We start from the raw sequence: 24,912 nt of genomic DNA on the forward strand, positions 1-24,912 counted from the left end.
ACTGCAATAATTGCAAGACCTCCCTACCATATCCCATAATCCTTGGAATATTGTTCAATGCAGAAAAACCTGGAGCTAGAGCTTTCCAAGTGTTTCCAGTGGAGACTCACTGACATGGTTTCACAAATCTCTGCTGCCATTCTCCGCATCTTCTTTATGTAAAGAATGACAAACTCTAGACAATGCTCAGTCCCGCTACTGAAGAGTAGGATATGTATGCTGGCATTAAGAGAAGTAAACCCAGGAACAAAACCCCTACCATTTACATACACTTTTTCCCACAGGAATACAAGGCAAAAATGCACGTGTAACTAATCATCTAATGAACAAGACTCCACCTCATTATAAAACACGTGTTTCACACAGCCACGCGCACTATGCAACTAGGGGAACATCTTGTCTATTTACATGAGCGTTAACCAAAGCTTCCCTGTGTCTCCATGTGGGACCATGAAGTCTCCATCTTGCTGTAGCACATAAAGAACGAAAGCCACAGCCTTCTTTCTTCTCAAAGGAGTTGATTTGCTCAGGTTCCCTCAAGTGGTCTTTAATCGGTCCCATGCCTTCAGTACTGCCATGCCACCACTTACCAATGAGGTACACTCCTGGTTTTCAAGAGGTGGAATTTGAATCTTTCATGGTTCAGGAGTCCTCACCACTTTCACCAACTAGCACTGAATTCTGCCTTTACATCAGTTCTGCACACCTCACTCTGATCACCCGTAGCTGTTTGGTATTTGCCATCTTCACCAGCTCTTCCCTGAGACCTTGCACCCATGCAGTTCTTCATTGCCCTCCTTCTTGCATGAGCAGCAATCTACTTCTCCCTCTTAGCCTAACCAGACATCATCTTCAGCTGCTTCAAAGTTAACGCTGCAATTTGTAGGCTGGAGAGTGGAAAATGTAATTAATGGCCCCAGTGATCTCAGAAAGAAGCAAAGCTGCTCCAAGCTGATGAGTTTATTTTGTTCTTGGAAAAGGAGGGAAAGGGAGCCGTTTCCTCAGCTACTTCGTTCTGGAAGACAGCGAGGTGTGGTGGCAGGCAGCCAGCCAGAGCCAGGTTTGGTAAAAGCCAGATAACTTCACTAGAAGGGTATTTTTTTTTTTCTCCTATGAGTCTGAAATTAGTTGTAATTTCAATCAAAATGCTATCCCACATTAACAAAACAACAGTAGCAGAATGTGTATTTACATAGCACGTATGTGTTTTGTGTATCTATTGATATACACGTCCATAGACTGTAGCACATAAAGTAAGCTCTAAAAATACAGAGGCATAGGTCTATTCAATAGGAGAAAGGCTTTTAGGCAAGGGAGTGAAACATTATCCAAACCAAGCCAGACTTCAGCATGTTCCGTTAGAGGCACGATGCGTCCTCTAATGACCATGGCGAGGGATTCGCTGTGTGTCCTTCTCGAGGGATGACTTTCCCCAGCTGACAGACGGGAGAGTTCAGCCCCAGCGAGCCGTCACTGCTGCCACACAGTCAGCGGACAGGACAGAACGTCTGTGCCAATCATTTCTCGTGATCCCAAATATTCCCCACAGGATCTCCCTCCTATTACAAAGAGGAGAAAAGCACATAGCAGCCTGATTCTAGCTGTAAGGACTGTTTTTGATGAAACGATGTCATAGAAAACCTCTCCTTTTCCTTTCAGCACAACACCACAAAAGACAAAATTTTGGGAGTGAAGTTAGCAAGTCGGATTTTGCAGCATTGCTTCAGACATTACCGTATAGCTGTGTTTGTTTTCATTTTCAAGATTCCTTCACCACAAGAGAAAATTTGAACTTTTTTCTTTTTTTGATTAAATCTGGAACTTGTACAAAATAATTCAGAATTCTTCTCACGGTCTTAACAGCCATGCACATAGTTTGCAAAATACTGTCTTATTTAATATAAAAGAAGGCCTCTAAAGATCTGTTCATTGTTGTATAGATGACTAATGACATACCCAAGGCATAGATTTGAATATAGAATAAATCACACTTAATCAAACGTAGTCCTGATCTAAAGCAGACTTGATGAGTCTAAACTCTTCAATAATATCCATTGCCTGACTGATTTTGACTCTTCTTTGCCACTAAAATCCATCTCTATTGTTATAGAAAATTTTAGATTGATATCTACATCTACCTCCTCTTGCCTGCCTCAGAGACCTTCATAAAATAAGACTGTTAGCTGATTGTTTTATGCTCAGCTGCACACAGGTAACCTAAGGGTAGCTCCTCTGGTCAGCATGATGCTGGGGCTGGAGAGGAGGCTCCCAGTGAGCAACAGGAGAAAATGGACTTCCCGCATGTTTACCATGGACAGGTAGATCTTATCTAAAATTGATGGTAATTCACCTTCACTACTGATAAGCATAATCATGTCTCCGGTGCTACGGCAGCTGAGATTTCATTCCACACGCACCTTCTTATTCATGTTCAAGACTACCAGTGATGCGCACGCAGGTACAGCCACCCCTTTAAAATATTTCAAGTTTTGGGAAGACTCGCGGCACCACAGAGCTAGGCTGAGTCAAATTATTTTTGACATCTGCAGCAGATGAAAAGTAACTTGGAGAAGAGGCCATCAATGAGCTGTGCAATGTGGCTGCATGTCTCGTGTCTGCATTTCTGTTTCAGAGGGACTGCTCCTAAGTAGCACTGATATCACCAAGTATAGTCAGGCATACCTGGTATGTAAAGTCAAATATAGTAGTAACTCATTTTTTTCTACCCTACTCAGAAGAAAATTTGGTATCTTCCCTTTTTACCAGATCCTGCTGAACCCAGGGCTCCCTGCTCTCGCTGTGGATAGAATTACACCGCACGGTGGAGATGTGCGGGTAGAAGCGAGGTGTGTGGGATGTTATTACTACAGAGACCTGTGGTGACCTGAATTCAGTCATACCAGTGATTAATTTTCCTTGTACTTACAGAAAGCTGCAAGCTAAAAGCAGGGGGGAACCTCTGTAAAATAACAATGACCACAGCCAGAGGGAAAAGAAAATTCCATCAGACATGAACACATTCTAAATGCTGACTCACAGCACCCCACATTTCCTCCCTTGCTGCCTTCAAAATTCTCCCTAGTCGCCTCATACTTTCAGCTTACAGCTCAATTCACAGTGCCCCTGAAGGGCCGTCCCATTCTTTGGCTTTTTGTTTTCCTTCTACTCCTACGCTTTCCATTTTTTGCGACGCCTGCTAAACCACTGTTTTCTTCATCTGTCATCATGACTTCACTCAGTCCGTTCAACATTGGAAAGGGTCTGTAAAACAACCGCCAAAACCCATATTCACACACTTCTTCCTACCAGCAACTGAGTCAACAGAGTCCCAAGTCTAATTTAGTGTACCTTTTACTAATTATAAATACAAATATTATGAAACCAACTGCATGAAAAAGTCAAATGTCACTTTCTTTGGAGAGATTACTTCAACTTTAAGTTTAAATTTAATAAACATGGCTCTAGAGGATGAGGCTTACCTCAGCTTCATTACAGAACCCAGACAGCTCCTTTGCAAAGTGTGACTGGGAAATCATTGTATCATTAAAAAAACCCTGAGATTACATGTTCCAGATTTGCAATATCATAAATTGCAAGAAAGATAAAGCCTGCTCTAAGCTCCAAGATATGCAACTTAGTTTAATAATGCACTTTATAAAATAACTTGTAATTCACAGCAAATTACTCATTTTAGAAAAATAATTTTTGCTTCAAAATTCCTTTTTCTAATGAAGCAACATATAAGCAGACAGATATATACTGCAGAACTGACTGGAGAAAAACAAGCTGGAAGTAGAAGAGTGTTTATAGTATTGTATTCTCATATTTTCATGCATCAGGAAATGGCCATTTTCACCTGAAGGCAGGAAGCACTGGGTATTCTACTGGAACCCTGTCCTGCATGGTCAATGATGTTCTGTGACTTGCCTTCCTGTTCAGAATAACATCAGTTACCAGATACAGAATACTTCCTGATGTTGTTTACTTAGAAAACAACATCATTGTTTTTCAATCATGTGTTGGTGGATATTTACTTAGAAGTTTATGAGAAGAAGAAATCTTTATGGATTAAACCTCACTCTGAAGTATAAAGCACAATCCAGCAGCATGTTCTTATCCCTACAGCCAGCACCGTGTTGGGTACTGGTGATCAAACACAAAGCTATGCTTTGAACTGTCCTGGAACGACACAGCTGGGAACAAATTACATTTAATCAAGTATTTAAAAAAAATGTTTTCAAATATAGGAGCCTGCATAGGCTTTATTGGTGTAAGTCAGTCATCCATCTGAGTAAGGGCAAGTATTTACATGTAAGACAATCTGTGTCAAAGTCAGCGATATGTGCATGCAACATAAGCAGATGTTAACTCATCTGAGTAATTTCACAATGTGGCTACAAATGAAAAGTGCAAACATGAACAGCACAATGCAATCCATTTGGGAAATTAGTTGGGAAATACTAACAGTGACTAAGTGAAATTTCCCAGCCAAAACACTACCTATTTGAAGGAAGAAAGCAAAGCAAAGGCATGGTCCACAAACTTTTACAGTGGGGAACCTGGACACAGGGAGCATAACCCCTGTCTTATCACCAAGCTCAGCAACATCCTTCTGCCCTGGAACGTGGCACCTAAAGAGTCCTGCCACTGCCAGAGCAGCAGCTGCTTTGTATTTGCAAAGTTCAATGTAAATTACCGTTCAGATAAATGGGTTTAGATACAGACTGAACTTTTCCACTGTGCAATCAACTTGGGAAGGAGTTGATTCATACGACATTACAAGAGAGCCGTTGTCAGAATAGGGTGATCTCACTAAAAGAATAGATGTGGATATCTCAATGATGTAGCATATTTAAGATGCTATTTCCTTGCTTGCAGTCACATGAAATATTATCAGTACTCTTGCAGTTCAAACAAACATCTGAAAAAGACACCGTCCATCATCAGTTTCCATGAAAGTGTATTACAGAGGACATCATTGACAAGTTTTTCTTCAAAATTCTGTTACTTTTACATGTTTCTAAAGTTGGAAAAAAGCATGCAGAACAAAAATTCTTAAGTAAATATATTTATTATTGTTGGATTTTTTATTATTGTTGGATTTTTTAATGCAGAAATACTGTTATTTCAAGTATAGGCTTACAATCCTGTTTCATTGTACTTTATGCCAAAACAAAGGACAAGAACATCCTGGTCAACTGCATTTTGATCAGGAAAGTCAACTGTCATTTCAGATATTTATGTACAAATCTCATTGACAGCAGGGTCAATTATATTTGCACATGAAGTGAGAATCTGTCTCAAAAAAAAACACTATAAAGATTAAGAAATCTTGCTGTTTAACACCATTTTTACACAAAAAAGCCACTTGCATTCATGGAGAAATTACATATTCAAGACACGAAGACCAAGTTCTCAAAATCTATGTCACTTTGATTGCTACAACATTAAAATGCACTTTAATCTTTTAATATGGACAACCACTTGTGACACAGAAAACAGCTCTTCCCGCATTCCATAATTTTAACTACATATAAATCAGTGAATACAATTTTCAGAGTAGACTTCTGTTTCACCACGATTTTCAGAATAGACCTCTGTTTCACCTGTCCATTGTTTTAAGAAGTTAAAAGCTTATTTCTTTATCAACGGTAATGAAGCGATTTTCTATTCTTTCGTATTTTATGTGAGTATCAAATACCAAAAGAGTGCTTTCATTTATTTCCATGTGCATTAACTGGTGCAGCTCAGAGCAGCATATGGATAATGCTGAAAACACCTACTAAAAATATTGCCTTATGCTAAAAACAAACTGCAACCTCTTTAGCATGGAATAAGGCAAGCATCAAGAGACATATGGGCAATAGGAAATGGTTTTGTAGTTGTTAGTAGCATCTTCTTTCTTCCTTTGTACTATTAACAAAAGCTAATATTAAAGCAGTTATGAAGAGCCAAACAGATTCTCTAGTTCTATTTTAATGATAGGATTTGCCTAAGTAAGTGTTACCCTCTGAAAGTGAAATTCACATTTCAAAACTCAAAGTTTCAGCCTCCGGACCTACAGCTGGAGTTCTGTCTGAATGCAACAGAGAACACAAAACAAAACCATCTCTTAGTTCTAGAAGCTGCCTCACTCAGGGACGCCCAACTTGAGCCAGGTCCTAGAGGAATGATGCGCTCACCATCCTGAAATACCGAGGCTGAGTCGGGCGCCAGTTATCAACCAGGGGGAGATCAGGTTCATTCTCAGCATTCTTGGATAGGCTGCGGAGCTTTGCCATCTGCAGGAGAGCAGAAATCGAAGTGTCCTGATGGAAGTCCGCTGGGATCAAATCCACAGCCCAACAATTAAACCAAGGAGACTGGCCCAGCCCCAGAAGCTGGGGAGAAAGCCTCCCTCAAAGTTGTGAAGATGTCCTTTACCCCATCACCACAAGAACCGTACTCATGTTCTTTTCTTAGCAGTAATATTCTTAGAAATAGTCAAGACAGAAAAAATGGGTCCTATCTGAACAGGACTGTGGAAAGTACTGTCATTTATGTACTGTCTACAGAACTGTGTACAGTCACAGAAACTGTGGGAAGCCCTCAGAAAATGCAAATCCAACAGCCTACACCCTAATAAACCTCTCCTACTGCCTTAGTGTCTGATTGTTAAGAGGCCTCTGGAATGGCAAGGTGTTATAAACACCTTAATTTATAAACACCTTACAAATTATAAACTAATTGTTCACTTCCATGGTGGGTCTGTAGCAGAGGATATATTCTGCTGTAGTGACATAAAAAAGTCCATTATTAATAACAGGAATGTAAATCTGGTCAAGGTTTCAAATGGTTTGTAAACAAGGTCTGCAGCTTGACTCTCCTCGGCCATTTTTTTTAAACCAAGGTATGTTTTTTTTGAGAGATGCCATAAGAAGAGTTCTGCCTATACTCTTCAAAACTGTATAACGCTCTTCCTCTACTGCTTTCTGATTTTCAAAAAATGCAACACATATACCCACTTACAGATACATTACATTCGTTGTCACTGCGATGCACATTAGACAGAAAGCATATCAGCTGTGATTCAGACACTTGACACTTCCCTGTTTGAATGGCTCACCATGAAAAAGATGCACACATTTTCCCATGTTGAAAATGTAGCCCCACGCATGGCACGCATCAACTTTGTTTGCAACTAGCTTCAATACGCTGATGTAGCTACCTTTTACAGTTCGAGTCCAATAGAAGCAGAACTTCTGCCTGGACTGTAAAAGCTGGGTTCACTGGGACTATACTAATTCCAGTTTATGGACTGAGCTAACTCAGGCATCTCACATTGCTCTTCACTACACGGCTCAGAAAAGCCAGTTATCTCAGTTTGCCTGAACAACGACGAGGTCACATTTATAACCAGTATAATATGCATCAGCTGGATTATTCATCTGAAATTAAATTTCAGATTTCAGATGACGAATAATTTGTATGGGAACAGTAGGAGATGAAAATAGTTCATCAATTCTACTAATACCAATAAAGTACCATTGAAGAAGAGATTGCTGGGTTTTATTATTATTTGTGGAAGATCTGCCCTACTAGGTTAAAAAAAAAAGCAGCATATATTCAGGCTATAGCTATATAAACGTGAAAAAATTAGTCTGCAGTTGGATAGAGTTATTCCCCAGTTAAATTCCTATCCTTTCATTAAAAGTAATCTGAGCAGCTAGGCCACCCACTCTACATCTCACAGGGATTTCTGGTGAATTGATTTTTCCTGCAGAGTACTGATTCACAGTGACTGCACTTATCCTTGTGGCTAATATACTATTACCATCTGGCTGCAGAAGCATCCAAGCGATCCACTGTAAATGCACAAGCACTTAAAATAATTACTATTAATGAAGCTGCCTTGGTAGTACACTTTCTAGGATTAGAAATAATTGGTAACACAATCCTCTTTTATGAATACATTATTTAGACTGCAGGCACTCTGGAGTGAGGAAAGTCTTTCTACTGTATTTGTATACAGTACCTCACATACACTGCCAATTCTGCCTGAAAAGCAGTTATCTTAGGATAAGAGCCAATGTCCCATCTACATGTAGTAATTTCCATTTTTACCTTAAATGCTCCATTATTTCTACAGTAGGGCCAGTCAGAAAACAGTCTGCATGTTTCCCAAAACTCACTAACTTTAGGTAAGCTGAAAAAAGGCCATGACCCAAATACAGAAGTGATCAAAAACTCTTTTCATGAAGCTGGATCATGCGATTAGTTATTCCTCTACAAATGCATTTTAAGTCAGAGATGCTCAGCAATGACTACACTTTTCCCAACAAAATTTGTATCTGATCTTCTGTAATGCAAACTTCTACACCGATTTATTTTGAGGAAACCAGTCAGACCATATCTGTGTTTTTCACACAAGTACCAGCTTCAAAATAGCCCACATATTTTAATTTTTGGATGGGCAAGGAAACAGGAGACAGATCAATTCAATAAGCTGTGAAAATTAGGCTGTAAGTTATATGAATACATTACCATATTCTATGTCATGCCAGCTAAGATTCCCATCATACCCGAGTTCTATTCTTTAAAAGATAAAGAGCCACATAAATACAAAGTACTAGAAAATAGAGGGGTTTTTGTGATACATGCACATCAGTCAATACAATGAAACATCTTATCACCTTAAGAACCTAAAATGAAAAGTTACGTGTCTACATACAATATCTACATGATATGTCAGTCACCCGATTAATGTTCATGTTCTCACTATCTTGGAGCCTTGAAATTCATAATATCGTATCATTATAGTCTGCTGAGTAGAGGAATAAACTCAGATGAGAAGACTGACTTGTGTGGTACGAGTAGAATCATAGGCTGAAATGTGATAAAAGAGGGCATTCAAATTTCTATAAATGGGGAATGAGAATTTTGCGGGGGAATGAGGATTAACAAGAAATACTTCTTTGTGGTAAGTGACCAGAGAAGGCTTTCAAATTAAGAATAAATTATAATTATCTGCTGCTGCTCCTGTTTGTGAAAATTCAGGTGGCATACTTTCCAGAAACATGGGTATCAAGCACTTGATACACCACTTCCATAATTTTCTTGGTTACATGATGCCATCTATAATGTGGGGCAGACAAAATCACCAAGCCCATTAAATTTATATTCTGATAAAAGATGTTTTTGAAAGAAGCATGCTATAAGAGACACTTTTGCAAAGTAGAATGTTCAAAAAGTTGGAAGTGCTCAGCTGCATTAGGTGAGAACACTGGACTCTTGCTTCATTCAGTGTGCAACGTAGTTAAGGTACCTGACCGTCCCAATGAATTTCATTGCAGATGGTTACTTTTTCACAGCAGCTTTATTTTCATAATTTGTCCAGTGATTACCCTCAAACATTCATCATAAGCAATGAGCACTTTACATGAGGAAGCTTGAGACAATATAAATGGTTGAAAAAATCCTGAATAATCAAAGTTGTTGGTGCAAACCTAACATAACCTTTAGCTAAATGTGTCAATGTTCTGGTTTAAATGGTTTCAGGAGAATACAAGCTTTTCTATACTGGCTTTTGGTGTAACGCAGTGTTTTGAGCTCTCTGTAAAATAAAGGGTATGAGCCACATCCAGCTCCACCCTTTCCTACTAGCAAGAGTTAATATTGTGGGAACACAGGGACTAGGAAACAAAAAGAGAACTACTCTTTTCTTTAGTTGATATCACAAGACGTCTCTGCACACAGGAGGAAGAACTCTCATATATAGTAACTGCTACTTGCTGTCAGTCACACTCCAAACTGCTATAAACTGTTACCATCTACACTGTGTTACGATTTTACTGATTTATAAAGCTCTCTGATGCCTGTGGATTTGAACCACCATGATGTCTGACATGGGCTAGGAAACAATGAGCTGTTCCAAGTAGAGAAGGTCACCACCTCTGCTCAATTAGTTAATGTAGGAGTCATACAGAGACAGATAAAGAGATGTGTCTAATAGGTTGATTGCACATACTAGGTTGTAGACTGCAGTCCTTTGAGGATTTTTACAGGTTCCTATGGAGTCCCAAGGTAGTTTCTAAGGCATTCAGTTCTTCACTGTCCTTTTAATCATGCAATTTCTCACAGAATCCAATAAGCATTTTCATTGTCAAAAGAATAAGATCAGGTTATGGCATGTAACTAAAAAGAAGTGGGTAAAATATTATCTGTTTGAAGTTTACCTGGTCTGAGCTGACTATGATAGGCTCTCTAAGAACAATCCAGGTGATGCACTCTTCACAAGGTGGAGTAGTGAAAGACCCATGGTATGTCCAGTAGTCATGAGATTTAGGGAAAAGAATTGAAGGATCGAAGTTTGGAAAAGGAGCTTCTTTCCCCTTTAAAAAAAAACACAAGAAAACCAAGCAGAAACCTCTTCAACAGCTCCAGTCACAATTAGCTAAAGATGCAGCTCTGGTATTTTAAGAAACAGAGTGACTGAGATACTTCAAAGGCACGAACTAAGGTAACTAAGCACATACCTACACAATGCATAACAATGCAGTGTAAAGAAGTGACCCTCACAGATGGGCCCAGAGAAGCATGACACAACATACAACACCACATCTTGTACCTGAGCTAACCCATGTGAAGCGACATCCAGTACCGATATGCTTCACTCATTTCTGTGCAGAAATACCCTTCCTTCTGGCCTCCTTTCTTACAGAAGTTCTGCCTATCCATTAAACACTGGATTAGGTCACCATATAATGAAGTCATATCTAGAGTCAAATACTCTAGATTTGTAGTATTTGTGATAATAACAAACAAGACAGCCTATGAAATATACATTTATGGTGAGATTCTCATTATATAACATTATCTGAGACACAGATGTCTAGTCAGTGGCATTCCAAAAGTCCATGAGGCAGCCTACCTCAAGACCGAATGGACTGATTTCCAAAGGTGCCTTTCTTTTGTCACTGACCACTGAGGGAATAAGACTCCATGCCTAGTCTTGAGGTGAATAAAGTTTGGTGAGATGACTCATTTTCACAAAATTATAAGGCCCACTACAGCCAAAGAAGGCTTATATCTAAATAGAAGACAGGACTTTTCCTGTTAAGGAAAAGCTACCCATGGTTTTATTAATAAGTATATTCTGGCAATATTGCAGAGCAGAATTTGCAAACTAGAAAGTCATGCCTCTTGATTTTTTTTTTTTGTCCTGAGCATTTGCAGCAATCTTCCTACAATGAAAAGCCCAACATTGTTACCTTTGTTTTGATAGCATTTATTTCTTCAAGAATTCTCTTCATCTCTGGTTTGGGAGTTTTCCCTACCTGTGAAGAAAACATGAGCTAACCAAAGAGTTCTGTTGTATCAGTTTTCTTCTTTCTCCTGTTTTTTTTATATATGCATCTAAACATATATCAACTATAAAACTACAATGTATCAACCCAACCTATCATCACCCCACTAGCTTAGTAAGATATGTCTTCTGTCTGTAGTCCAACAGATATTTTGATCCAAATGGGGAAATTACATCAGTACAGTAACTCAGCATCACAGGTAATTTCACAATACTGTTATTGCTGTTGACATTGAATTTTAACCTAACAAAGATAAACAAAACTCTTCAGACTCAGGTACAGAATTTGGAAGAAGTTTCATCCTAGTTTAAAATCCAGATGTCATGGTCAGATCTACTGTTTGCAACTGCTGATCTCAACACAGATGTCCATCTTTCTACCACTAGTGAATATTAATTAGACAAGAGAGAGCAAAGGCCAGTATTTCAGGCTAAGACTGCAGGCCCCCAAAAGGATTTTAAAAAAGGATGAGTTACATGTATTGCCTGTGAGTTAGTTTTGCCTGGGAGAAAATTAATGAAAAGCCTACAAGAAGTATCTGTCATTGAAATCAGTCCATGATTAGTATAGAAGACAGCTGACTGCTATTGGTCAGAGGGCCACTACTGACATCATGTCCCCAAAACAGGGGCAAATACATCTGGATTTACAGCTTTCACCATCTATGTAGTGACACAATAGCTGCTAGGACAAGTGTGTTGGAATTGGATACCATTTGAAATAACATGACTCATGCTCTATAACTTGAAAAGCATGCAAGACTGAAAGTCAAGCCCTTCAATGTGGTACGATCCCTAGAAAATATATTCAGAGCGTTTTGCTTTTTTATCCCTGTTAGAATAGAAAACTCTATAGTAGCAGTGCAAAGAAGGCTTGTGTGCTTCTACTTGCTTGCAAAAATATGGCCAAAACAGCTATTCCATCAGTTCTTCTCACAGCATCAAGGTAATTACTGTATTTTGGATTCCAATGTAACAAATGTAGCTGGAAACAAAGAAAAACATGTTAAAAAAAAATCATTATTGAATAGCAAACCATCAGAAGCTGAATGTAGTGTTCTTGATATACATGAGAAAATTTGTGCCAACAAAGAATGAGGATTAAGCCTTCTAAAAACAAAAAAGAAAAAAGGGACAGCAATTCATATATGAGTTTCATCAGCCACATACTACCATTTAGATTACTATTTGCTTTAAAATAAACTATAAACATCTTAGTACAGAAATTGAAAAAAAGAACAGAAATCTCTTCTTAAAGATGAAGAATACAGAAAAGATGCTTAAGTAAACAGGTAGAACATGCAGTTCAGAAGTTATCTACTGATATGTGATTCATTTCCATTTGGCTTTCAAACTACAGTAATTCTAGCAAAGAACCCATATGAATGTAAGCTCTGTATATTATTAGTCTACAGTTCTCATTTTCCCTTACAATCCTCTAGTGGTGGAAAATCAAGGTAAACACATTCTTCCTCCTTTCTTCTGCTACAGATTTATACTTCTGCTACAGTTTTATACTTCTGCTATAATACTGTACTTTCAGAATACTGTTTTAGTTTGTGTTGCTCCTCAGTAATTCAGATGTGCTGTCCTATGTTTCAACCATGTTGGTTTGAGAACATGGAAACTTTTGTTTCACATAGTATTTTTCTTTTCTTATGCTGTGAGAATTACTTCGACCTGATGCACATCTATAAGAATCGATGGGAGTAAGAAGAAAATGTCACAGATAAAGAAAGAACTCCTTGAAAAGCGGACAAATGACAAATTTTATCCCACCTGAACAATAATGACAAATGTTACTTTACACCCTATTTTAAAGTAAAAAGTGGTGAGTCTTACCTCTCCTGCATATCTCACTCCATTCACAACATGCTCAGAGCCATGGTCATCAGATGAACCCCAATGAAAGTGAAGCTGACGCAGCCTGTAGACTCCTGGAAGTGGCCCACCTCTCAGCACTGCAATTGATAATCTGCATCAGCATTAGACTTGGGTATCTTCCAATTTTTAAAAAAGAAATATATATATTTTAAAAATATTTACTGTACAGACATTCTATTTTCTGAGAGTACTGAGTACCTCTTGGAAATCTGCACTGATTTTAGCAGCACTTCAGTCAACCATCTTCAGCTATATACACTTACAGGCAGATGAAAATTATTTGTGTCTAGGCTTCCATTATAGTGAATAGAGATCATTGTTTTAATTCAGCTGCATAAATGTATACATCTAGTACCTTCTGGGATATGCCAAAGACACCTGGACAGGACTGAAAGATGTGAAACAAGATCTGTAGAAGAACTGTACTTTTCTAAAGCAGTATGTGGAGGCAAGGTGAAATACATTAGATTATCAAAAATTACATGAGATGCCTATGTTTGGGGAACTGAAGACCCTAATTAGAACAGTCAAGCCTCTAGAGTAATTCTGCTTCCCTTAAAGTAGACGCTCAAAAGATGGTGACCTGAGTTGCTCCTTGAACTCCTCTGATTAAGTGTGACTCCATCTCTGTTGACTAGAATGGGAGTTTAGAGACATAATCCACTTACATTTAAAAGCCCACACAAGACAGACCTAAATTTAGGTGTCTGTCTAAATCTCCCTCTGAATTCCTTCTAATATCTACCTATATCAAAGCACATAAAAATAGCCATGATTAACTACTGAAGTGCTAGATGATAAATTAAAAAAAAAAAGCTACAAATTGTGTCTCTTTCTTACTGCAGACTATGACTTATTTGTTTAAAAACCTATGAAATTACTGATGCTGCTTCCGCTATAATTGCTGCTCACTCTGGCTGTGGAAGAGGAGAAAGAAAACAGCAAATGAGCCAGAAAAGCAATCACTGAGAATATAAACTATTTTCCTAAAGAAAATTTAGCCCGTGGTGAACAATACCCTACATTCTAAATAATCTTAACATTTTTTACATTATGTATCAAATGAAGGTGGTCTCTTTGGAAGGATCTCACAATAAAAAGGGAAGAACTTTTTCACATTCACCAAATACTATTTAATAGTCAATTCTCATTCATTTTATTTGGATCTAGAAGTTAAGGCATTCCTATAAACCATTCAGCAATTCTCAAGAACAGGTCTTTATATGTTAGAGAAGAATATCCTTAAATCTGAAAAGGAATGAAATCCATGATCATCTCAAGAAATACAGTACTAAGTGTATTCTTTACTGAACATTAAGAGCAAGCTGTTATTCTCAACGAAGTCCCTTTAGTTATTCCCACAGACATTCAGTACTATGGCCAATGCAGACACAGTAACAGTAGTAGCTGACAAGGCCATCAATTCTCCATTAAAATAGATCTGTGAAACCAAATAATGCAGTTTAAGGTAAAAATGTGTCATTACTTCCACTGATGGGCCATCACCAGACACTTTCAACTGGCCGTTAGGTGAAGTTCTGCATCACCTTGTGCCAACACATTCCTGCTTCACTCATCTATAAATAGGCAGTAGCTTTTACTTAGCGTACTTTAAGCAGACAGAATGATGCAGAGGATAAGATGTCTATAAATCAACACTTCCTGAAGGACAAAAAGGTGTTTTCTTTCTTTTAATTGCAAGTGTGTAGTATAAAACATAGAAATACATGAAACGACAATGTAAGTAAGTGAAATTTCCCTATGTTTTGAAAAAGGTAAACAAAGCAGTTAAAAGAATTAAGTTCTCCAATATCTAAAACATAAAAAAGTCCCAAACTATGTCTTTATAGCTCAAATTTAGTAAAAGAAATCTTCATTTTTTTTTTAAAGTATGTGTCTTGGAACTTAAATTCTAAAGGTATCTTTATCCTCTTGGGTTTTTGTTTTCAGGAAATACTAACACCAATAAATACATACCCATATACCAGTTAGAAAAGGAATATGAGGTAAAAGTTTATAACAGAAACTATGGTACCTTTAAATAGTTTCTCAGTGGTGTTAAAATATAGCTTTATTTTTATATATTTGCATGTTTGTATGCAACAGGAAATTATGCTAACCATTCTTACATAGGAAATGTTCACCTTAAATAGCTGAGACTTCCCGTTTTAAGGCTGCGATAGCTGTTTTCCTACCACAAACCACTTACAAAAGGACCCTTTTCTAGAAGGCCCCATGACCCACTCTGAGCTTCTACCTATGACACTGCATGAAACAAAACGCAAGGGCTCTAAAAAAGGAGCCTGCAGGCTCATTCCCCAGTATGTGGGCAGCCAGCTTTTCTCTTAGGCTTCTGAAATACTGGGTAATCCTTTTTACATGGCTAGCTGAATGGCTGGACTTTTTTCTGAATATTGAAAACCTGGCATTTCTGTTCCTACAGGAAGTAATAGGATGGCCGCAGCAGACTTACCAATATGTAACTCCTTTAAACTTGCTGTCACTGAAGTAACATGGCCCAGCTGCAGGAACATACAAACCAGCCCAGGAAGACAAGGGAGAAAAGAATTCACTCCTTTTTGGTGCCTTATTGTTGCAAGCTCTCATCCCATTGCTCAGCAGCTGACTCTTTTTATATGGGTTTGCACATTGCCTTCCACCAGTGCCCGATACCAGACATAAAAATGTCATGTCAGTCTTAAGCTCTTGCTCAAAATCCATGTCCCTCCATCCATATTGAAGAATGATCTGTCACAAAGAAATCCTACATGGACGTGGATATCAGTTGCAGTAAAAAAGCTCACCTTTATTTAATCTGTCATAACCTGAGCAGTATATGACAGAAATGGCTAATAAAATAATGGGTTTTTTCCATTCTCGATGTAACCACTGATGTAATCACTCAATGTAATCAATCTGGGGCAGATGTTTGCCCCAGAGGGGGCAAGTGTTGCACTGGAGGATGTAACAAAGACGACAAAAAACTCTGCATCTCACTTTGCAGAGCAAAATGAAGGTGTGATGCAGTTTGTGTGGAGATGGCCATTCCACTTTACCTTAGTTAGCAGAGTGTCCCTAACAACAGAAATGTAACAAGAAGGTTTTGAAATAAGTCCATTCACTTGCTGGGTCTGGTTGTTAATCTGCACTAATGTCATTTGTCATCTATCCTCACTAAAGTAAAACTGGCAAAGTTATTCCTACACAAATGCCTTCTCTGTTTGCTATGAAGGCATACTGTGAAAGTCAGGTGGAAAAAACAAGGAGCACTAAACAGACTCATAAGGCCAGCTGTGTTTATAAACAGGAGAAGAACTAACTTCTTATAAAATTTATGATCTTCACATCCTGCCAAATCCATAAAATGAACTGGTAAACCACAATGAAATTAAATTAGTATGGTATTACTGCATGACAATTGAAAAAGACACATTATCTTTCTTATGCCGCTTTATAACAGAATCTAACAGTGCAGTACAAAACCCACAACTTTTTCACATCAGTGCCACATTTTAGATGTTATTAAAAGGCTTCTGCTCAAAAGAGGATCTCTGTACTGAAACACTCTGGCTAACTGCAGTGATAAAATGCATGTCCTAATACATTTTACCCAGTTGTCACTGAAATTTTATTTAAGCAAACACTGAATAGATATGCAGAAGTATTACTTTTCTTTGTATTTGAATTTTGTATGGGGACAGACTGGGAAAAAGAGAATTGTCTGACAGAAGTCTGTCAGGCTGTCACCCACCCTCAACTGCCTGCAACACACCTTTTCCAGTTTTGTACCTATTGACCAGAGCCTGTTCATCAGTGAGCTCCCACAACATCTTTGCTTGTGATCTACAGCAGGGCTGAAATCCCCATCTCCAGGGGCAGAAACCTGACAGTCCATTTCATAACTGTAGCTTCAGCAGGCCCTTGACTGTTCAAGCATTTTTATTTCCAACAATCACATGGAGGTTCAGTTAACAGAAATTCAACTCCTATTAGCGCTCATATTAACACTCAGTACCTTCATGCAGGCACTACAAATGACAGATGTGTTAAACACCAAAGGAAGAATTTAACTTTGCTGCCTTTTGCAGTATGCAGTATAGCCGCCCAGTGGTATGTACCACTGCTGCACAGGCACTGAGATTTAGCTGTGCTATTCTTGTAATGCCGACTGACTTCTTCCAGTGTAAATTCACTACACAAAATGTTAAGTAACTTTTTGCAGGAATCAAACAAAATGTGAGTGTCTATGGACAAACTTCCCCTGGTTTTAATTAAAGTTACTGGGGTTTGTCATCGTTTTAGAACCAGTCAACAAATAAATGTTTATGCACCGTAAGTTGATAATCAAAACCTCATTTGCAAAGATAAATGAGATTTCCCACAAAGTAGTACTCTAAGAAATGCTGTCCACAAGCACTAGTCATGCTAAAAGAGACCTGTAAGCAAGAAGCTTTCACTATTTACACTAATGGTTTCTTAAAACATTTTTTTTTCATCATCCACTTATAAAGGCACACATTACTTTGACAAGAAATTTGAACATTCTGCAAACAGCATCAAGGTAACCTTGTAAGAAAGTGTGCCTGCACTGAGGTACTCCAAGCCCTTAAATGTCATCCATCATAAAGTTAGTAAAAAGAGAAGTAGGAATCTGTTTGGCCAATGAACTTCTATAGAAAGTGTCAAGGAGATAACAACAACAAAGAAAGTGAGAAGCTGAAGGCAGGCATCCATGTGACATAGCTTTAGTGTATGTCTCCTCAGCTGCTGTCTGGGTTCCAGTACAAGACTTATTTACCTTTACTATTTATTAAATGATTGAATGCTTTGATGTAACCATCTATCAGCTATTACATCTATCAGGTAATACCACAGGTATTGCAAAGAAAGCCAGAGTCATAAATTGTAAGCAAGTTACAAGCTACAGATCTCACACAACATCATGACAATGATCCCACCAGTTAGGTGGTCTCAGGACACTACTCTGGCACATGTATTTTCGGAATTTTAAAAGCAAATGGACTCTCCCTGTCGAAATAAGATTGCAGCCCCAATTCAAAACAAAGCCAGAGTCACTGAGGGATCTAAAAAGAGTATCTAAATTGCCATTCAGGTCAAAAAGCACCGCACTGATAGGCTGCCAAAGTACCCAAGTTCTGGTATGGGTTTTATTGTGGCCATCACAAGATGGCACAACTACCTAGGAGGTTACCTGCAATGATTTTACAGTGCTTAAGGTCCTTCTTCCACACAGGCAACTGAGTCCACAACAATCCATTAATTTGTACAGACTGTCAGCAAAGGCATGACACAGCTCCTAAAGCAAATACCTGTCATCTTCAGTGGTACTGCAGATTCTTAAAGTCATCCAGACTTTATAAATAGCTGGAGATAAATTCTCCAATGCCTTCCACTAGACTAATTCCAAAGATAACAGCAATAAGGCCTTTTCCAGCATAGTATGTGAATTACATTGAATGGTACTTTTCCAGGAAGCTTCTCTCTAATCATTTGAGTTTAAGAAACTGTCCCTATGGTGAATATTCAAATTATTCCTGGCAGAGAAGACACAATGGAAGTAAAATTTGAAGACATCCAACGTAATTAATTTTGTCACTCACCTTTGCAATTTATTCAGCAATCTATTTCATCTACTACTAATGAAAATCTAAATATAACTATAGATACAAGTACGACCACTCTGACAAAGTTAGGAAAATAAAGGAAGTCTGTAGTTTTCTGGTTAATCAGAAATAATTCAGATAGATAGGCAGAGTGATAGATACATAGACAGACAGACAGACAGACAGACATAGAAACTCTCTGTTCCAAAGGAATAAAAGCTTCATTCCTATATGATTGTTATTACATATGTATGTATCATGCAGCAGGTGGTTCCTTTACACAAAAAATAAGTCACTGCACATATCCTAAAAAACTTAAAACATGCTCAAGTCAGTAGGTGTATACACAGTAGAATTTGTCCTGCATTATGTTAGCGAAGGAACAACACCCACAGCCTCTGTATGCAACAGTATAACAAAGAAGACATAACAATAAACACTGAATGTTTCTTGCCTTCAAAGAGTTGAGAAATACACCTACATTTTCCCAGTGAGTCACTTTTTATTTCTGAGATCAGAACACAAAAGTTACTGAGCAGTCATCTGAAAAAAAACTCAGAACATTCCAAAACTTTCTGCTCTTTGCAGCCACAGTGTTGCATCATGCAGTAGATTGCTGTGCCTGAATACTCCCTTCTGTGCAATGGCTGAACAATGACAACAACAATTACTTTGACATTTATGCAGAAGATGCAACCATTGATATATTTTATGCTGTTCCAAAAAATAAAAGAGATGGTAAAAAATGGTAAGTAATGGTCATGCTGGTCGTCTTATATGCTACAGCTACCTCTCTTTAGTGATGCATCATGTTATCTGACCTTAATAATATTTTTATTCAAATAACAATAAAGATTCCCACTTTGCTAGAAAAGTAATCAAACTCTTGACTGCATAGTCATTTATGAGTTTTGACAGTGTATTAACTAGTCCAGCTTACATACATTTTAATCCTCAGTTTTCATGAAACCCAAGTAATTCATTAAAAATCCATTACATTAAATCCATGCTTGCAGATATTTAAGATCAATCAACCTATTAGTAAAATTCCTCCTAGTAATTATAGCTGTCAATCCTAGTTATATTGTAATAGAAATTGGAACTTTTAATGCAGTTAGTTAAGAAATAAATCTGTACACTGTGAAAGACAGACTTCTCAGTATTTTACCGAAATTGACATTTCTTTTTCCTTTTCTTACCATCCCATGTACTATAAATAAAAACACAACCCTGTTGACCTTGATACAAGAATAAAGTGAGGTATGCATTTGATTTTTGCTTTTTATCTCAGTACTAATGCAATTTCATACTTCTTTCAGTAATGTTTTTTCCTTTGAAATACAGCCAAGAGTATTAACATGAAAGGTCAGTAGTTCTGCCAACATAAATTAAATATTTCTAGCACCTGTTAAACAGAACAGACATATCTCTTCAAAATACATAACCCCACTAACCCTTAAAAGCTATTCATTATATATGCAGCACATTGAGTGCTGTCGTAACTACAAGTAGATAAAAGATTTTGAACATTAAAGCTGAAACACTGGAACTTCTCAGCCCTATAAGCCTCATTAAGACAAAATCTCATGAATGCCAAAGGGAGTTTTAACTGATTAAATACCGTGCCTTTGTGGCAACATCTGGTTCATTACTTCATTTATCAGAAATTATATGGGTACAGTTTGTACCTTCAGCCACATACACAGTTAAAGATGTTCTGCTGGGCCTCTCAAATAGCCTTGAATGGAGGTATTCAGTCCTCGTAGACCAAGCCTGAACTCCATGCTCCTGGAAGGCAACATAACTGCAATGGCTTTTGCAAGCGCAGAAATTTACCTTACATCTTAATTCATCCTGCACCAAGTTTCTTTGCAGCTCTCTCTGTCTTCTAGAATTTTACATCTGGACTTTAAAAGTAGTCACAGGCCTTTCCCACCAGGTGTGCAGGGCATTGGAGCCACAGAAACCTGTACGTCACACGCAGGCAGTACACAGCAACCTTCTGACAGCCATGTGCATTCAGAGCACACTCTGTCTTCCAAGAGTCACTGACACATAATGACAGCTTAAGAGTAAAACAAAACTAACCTGATCTATCAAAAGAATCATCAAATACAACCCTGCAGGTTTTCCCATTATTGAGGATGGTCTTAGCTGCACCAGGATCATAGCTAGCAAACCATGGTAGTAGGGAGCGATCGTAATGCACTTCTTTGTTATTGATTTCAATAGGTGACTGATGGCGTCCTTTGGCAATTGGGTAATTTTTGTGCCACTGATCCGGTCCTAGAAAAAATACAGAGAAATCTTGAAGACCTTTTCCAGTTAGGTATGAATTATAGTTGTATTATAACACATGCAAGCTTGGCTTTGCTTAGCTATAGAACATCAATAAAATATATTAACAAGTAGGTTACTAATCACTTGGTTGGTAGTCATGACCTGTCAAGAATTTCACTATATAAAAAGCAATTAGATCATTGTAGTTGGATTACTAGATACTGCAAATCATTTGGCTAAAACTAAACTCTCATAGCAACCTCAGGACTTTACTTACTAGGAAGCTGACAATACCCCAAGGAAGGAAACCAGAGGTGCACACTCCAAGTCCAGCAGTGGCTAGAAATATGATGGGATATACCCAAATGAATCAGCTGTGGCATCATCTACACATCTGGAGAGAGAAAAGGCCACTGATATCTGAAGAAGAGGAAATGTGGATTTATTTATCGCCACGGTTTTATCAAGAACTTCATGTGGAAAAAGCCTGAGAGAGGCCGTGCCGTTCTGAAGAGGAACAGGCCGCCCGGGTTTGCAGGCTCCACAGGCTGGAGGGATCGTGGCTGCGCCGCAGACCCCTCTGCCCTTCCTCCAGGCTAGCCTAAAGCTGGATTTTAAAGCTATGTCAAATTTTAAATTATATTAGCAGTACGAAAACTGACTTTATTTAACTTCGACACCTCAGCCGCCGCCTCCCATCCACCAGCTTCGACTCTTCCACCGACCGAGTGGCCACGCCACCCGGCCACGCTGCCGCCGCACAGACCCGGGCCCGCCTGGAGCCCATACTACCCCTCTTCGTGCACGCTCAGGTAGCGGGGCCTCCCGCTTTGCCCGGGTTTTGCTCCCAGACCCGTTGCCTGCGGGGGCAGCGGCCGCAGCGGAGCCGGGCTGGGCGGCGGCCCCGCGCCCCCACTCACCGTTGTCGCTGTCGTAGCCCCACGGGTAGTAGTTGGGGTTGATCATGGTGTCGCTGCCGCGCCCCGGCGCTGCGCCTCCGCCTGTCTCGGCGGCTCTGGCAGGACGGTGGCCTCGTCTCACGGCGGCTTTTTATAGAATCCCGCCAACTCCATGCCCTTCCCCGCCGCCGGCGGGCCGGGAGGGACAGCAGGGCCCCGAGCGCCGGGGGCGGGGAGAGCAGCGCTGCCTCCCACCGCCCGCCGCCACCGCCCCGCCGGGACGCGCCCCCGCCAGCGGCCTGCTGCCCCCAGCCCCTACAGCCGCCGGGTCCCGGGTGATTGTCCTTAGAGGTGCCCGCAGGGGACGGGGGTTGAGGGATTCCCGCTGTCTGCGTGGGGTGCAGAGGGCGATCCCGGCGTGGGGCAGCGGAGGGGACCCGGCATGGCTCCCCAGCCCTCCCGGCGTCCGGCGGCCCAGCGGGGACTGCGCCGGGAAGGCCAGGTGACGGGAAGGGGGCTGCTGCCGCCTCCCTGGGCACCGGCGAAATGGGAATATAGAAAAGCACCAATGTCCGGAACTAAGTACAGGCAATGAAGGGATATTTTTCAAATTCATTTACGTGTACTTACACAGACAGACAGACAGACAGAGGAAGTTTAACCTGACTGGTTTCAGAAATTAAGTTTACAGGTTACAAGCAGGGTGGGTTGGCTTTTCATGGTTGTTTCTAGAAAGCCTGTTTGCCCAAAGACCGCATCAGGTTAGGAGAGGCTGGGTCCCTCCCCGGGAGACGACACTGGCGATGTGTTTCCCACTCAATGTGCAGCATAACCCTGATCTGGAGGTCAGCTGGGGATGAGGGGATGAGTCCAACAGCTTCTGTGTGCAAGTGGCTATCACAGCTTCACACCCTTCCCTATGAAATTCCCACATAGACACTTGGGTTCCAGCACTGCTCCCTGCTGTGCTATCTCCCACTGCCTTCGTAAACAGCTTCCCTGCAAAAAATCCAGTAGCATTCATTGCCCCTGGCCTTTGAAAAGGTGCTGCTTCCTCCTGCAAGGATTCTTGGAAACTGGAAATCATTAAACTAGCTAAAGATGCAGTTCCTGTCAGCTCCAGATAAAGTCTTTATTATCAAATTAAGCATAGGATCTATTTGTTTTGCTTCATCTCTAATTCTCCTTTCATTTAGCAGGGTGTTATGCATCAAATTGCACTTGAAATTGTAAGCATACTTGTTAGTGTGCATGCATTCCTTATGTGACTTGCATGTCACACACAAAAATCAAATGAATCCTAAAAAATATGTGTTATTCTGCCACATAGGGAATTATAAGACAAGTTAGAGAAGATGGTGTTAGCACCAGTGGTGTAAAATGGATGGGGGACTGACTAGGCAGAAGACAAGACATTGGACTGAAAGGTGAATTACTGTGATTTAAATTTTTAGTAGACTGAATAAGAAGTGTGATTATTTTATTTGACAGTAGTGAAGTTGCGACAAAAGTACAAGTTGGTTAAAGAAAACAGCAAATGTCACAGGTTGGCCGTGTGAGGTTGTCGTACAGAAGAGTCCAGTACCCCTTAACACTGTGTAAACTACAGTCTCTGAAATTTAAGAGCAGAAAGTGCAACACGGTGGTCCTGAATCATGGTCTTGGCTGATAGTTGTTCCGACCTGAAGTGGACGTGAAAGAGAAGGAGGAAAAGTGGGATTCATTGGTCATAAAATGTCAATGAGCATTAATGGCAGGAACTGCTTGCAAAAAAACAGACACAAACTGCGGGCATGTCGCTGGTGCTGGAGAGACTCTGGTATGACCTCCTCTGAAACAGGTCTGTCATCCCTGTAAAACTGAATTAGGATAAATTGGAACAGGTGCAGAGGAGACCAGGGAGCTAAAGAGCCTCTTTTACAAGAGGAGACTATAAAAGCTTAGTATGCTTTTCATAGCAAACAAATGGTAAGAGGGGAAGTGACAGCTGTCTGTATATACACATCATCAGAGACATAACCACCAAGAAATGAGAGGAGTTATTGAAGCTAAAGATCAATGTCAGCCAAGGAACAATTATATATACATGTGCTGTGAACAATTTGGGGCAAGATAACAGATGAAGGTTTGGAACCACTCAAGGTATTCCAATAACTTTGCAATATTAAAAGTGGAGACATGAACAAGGTCACAGGAGCTATATATTTATGTCCTACAGAGCACATACTGCTTCCCACCTCTTCCTTGGTTTTGACTTCCATTTTCCACCATCTTCTCACCGCCACAACCCACAGACAAATCATAGAATCATAGAATCTTTGGGTTGAAAGGGTTCTTTTAAGGTCATCTAGTCCAACACCCTGCAGTGAGCAGGGACATCTTCAACTAGATCAGGTTGCTCAGAACCCCCTCCAACCTGACCTGAAATGTTGCCAGGGATGGGGTATCTACTACCTCTCTGGGTAACCTGTGCCAGTGTTTCATCAATCTCATTGTGAACAATTTCTTCCTTCTGTCTAGTCTAAATCTGCTCTCTTTTAGTTTAAAACCATTAGCCCTTGTCCTGTTGCAACAGGCCCTGATAAAAAGTCAGTCCTCATGTTTCTTATAAGCCCCCTTTAAGTACTGGAAGGCTGCAGTAAGGTCTCCCTGGAGCCTTCTCTTCTCCAGGCTGAACAACCCCAACTCTCTCAGCCTATCCTCATAGGAGAGGTGTTCCATTCCTCTGATCATTTTGGTGGCGCTCCTCTGGACCCACTCCAACAGGTCCATGTCTTTCTGTGCTGAGGGCTCCAGAGCTGGACGCAGGACTCCAGGTGGGGTCTCACTAGAGCGGAGTAGAGGGGCAGAATCACCTCCCTCCACCTGCTGGCCATGCTGC

At 39.9% G+C, this 24,912-nt stretch overlaps 1 protein-coding gene across 1 annotated transcript; it reads right to left on the bottom strand.

Annotated features, from left to right (window-relative positions):
• Positions 1 to 6,161: 6,161 nt before the first annotated feature.
• Positions 6,162 to 22,098, bottom strand: LOC309402949 (carbonic anhydrase 3-like; the record flags this gene model as incomplete). Its single annotated transcript, XM_081996922.1, has 7 exons — positions 6,162 to 6,281; positions 10,215 to 10,370; positions 11,250 to 11,311; positions 12,233 to 12,329; positions 13,187 to 13,305; positions 20,941 to 21,138; positions 22,053 to 22,098. 7 exons carry the CDS (start codon positions 22,096 to 22,098, stop codon positions 6,162 to 6,164), a joined length of 798 nt encoding a protein of 265 aa, XP_081853048.1.
• Positions 22,099 to 24,912: the final 2,814 nt, after the last annotated feature.

This window comes from Phaethon aethereus, assembly GCF_964289735.1.
Source record: "Phaethon aethereus genome assembly, chromosome: 2".
In the NCBI taxonomy this organism is placed as follows: domain Eukaryota; kingdom Metazoa; phylum Chordata; class Aves; order Phaethontiformes; family Phaethontidae; genus Phaethon; species Phaethon aethereus.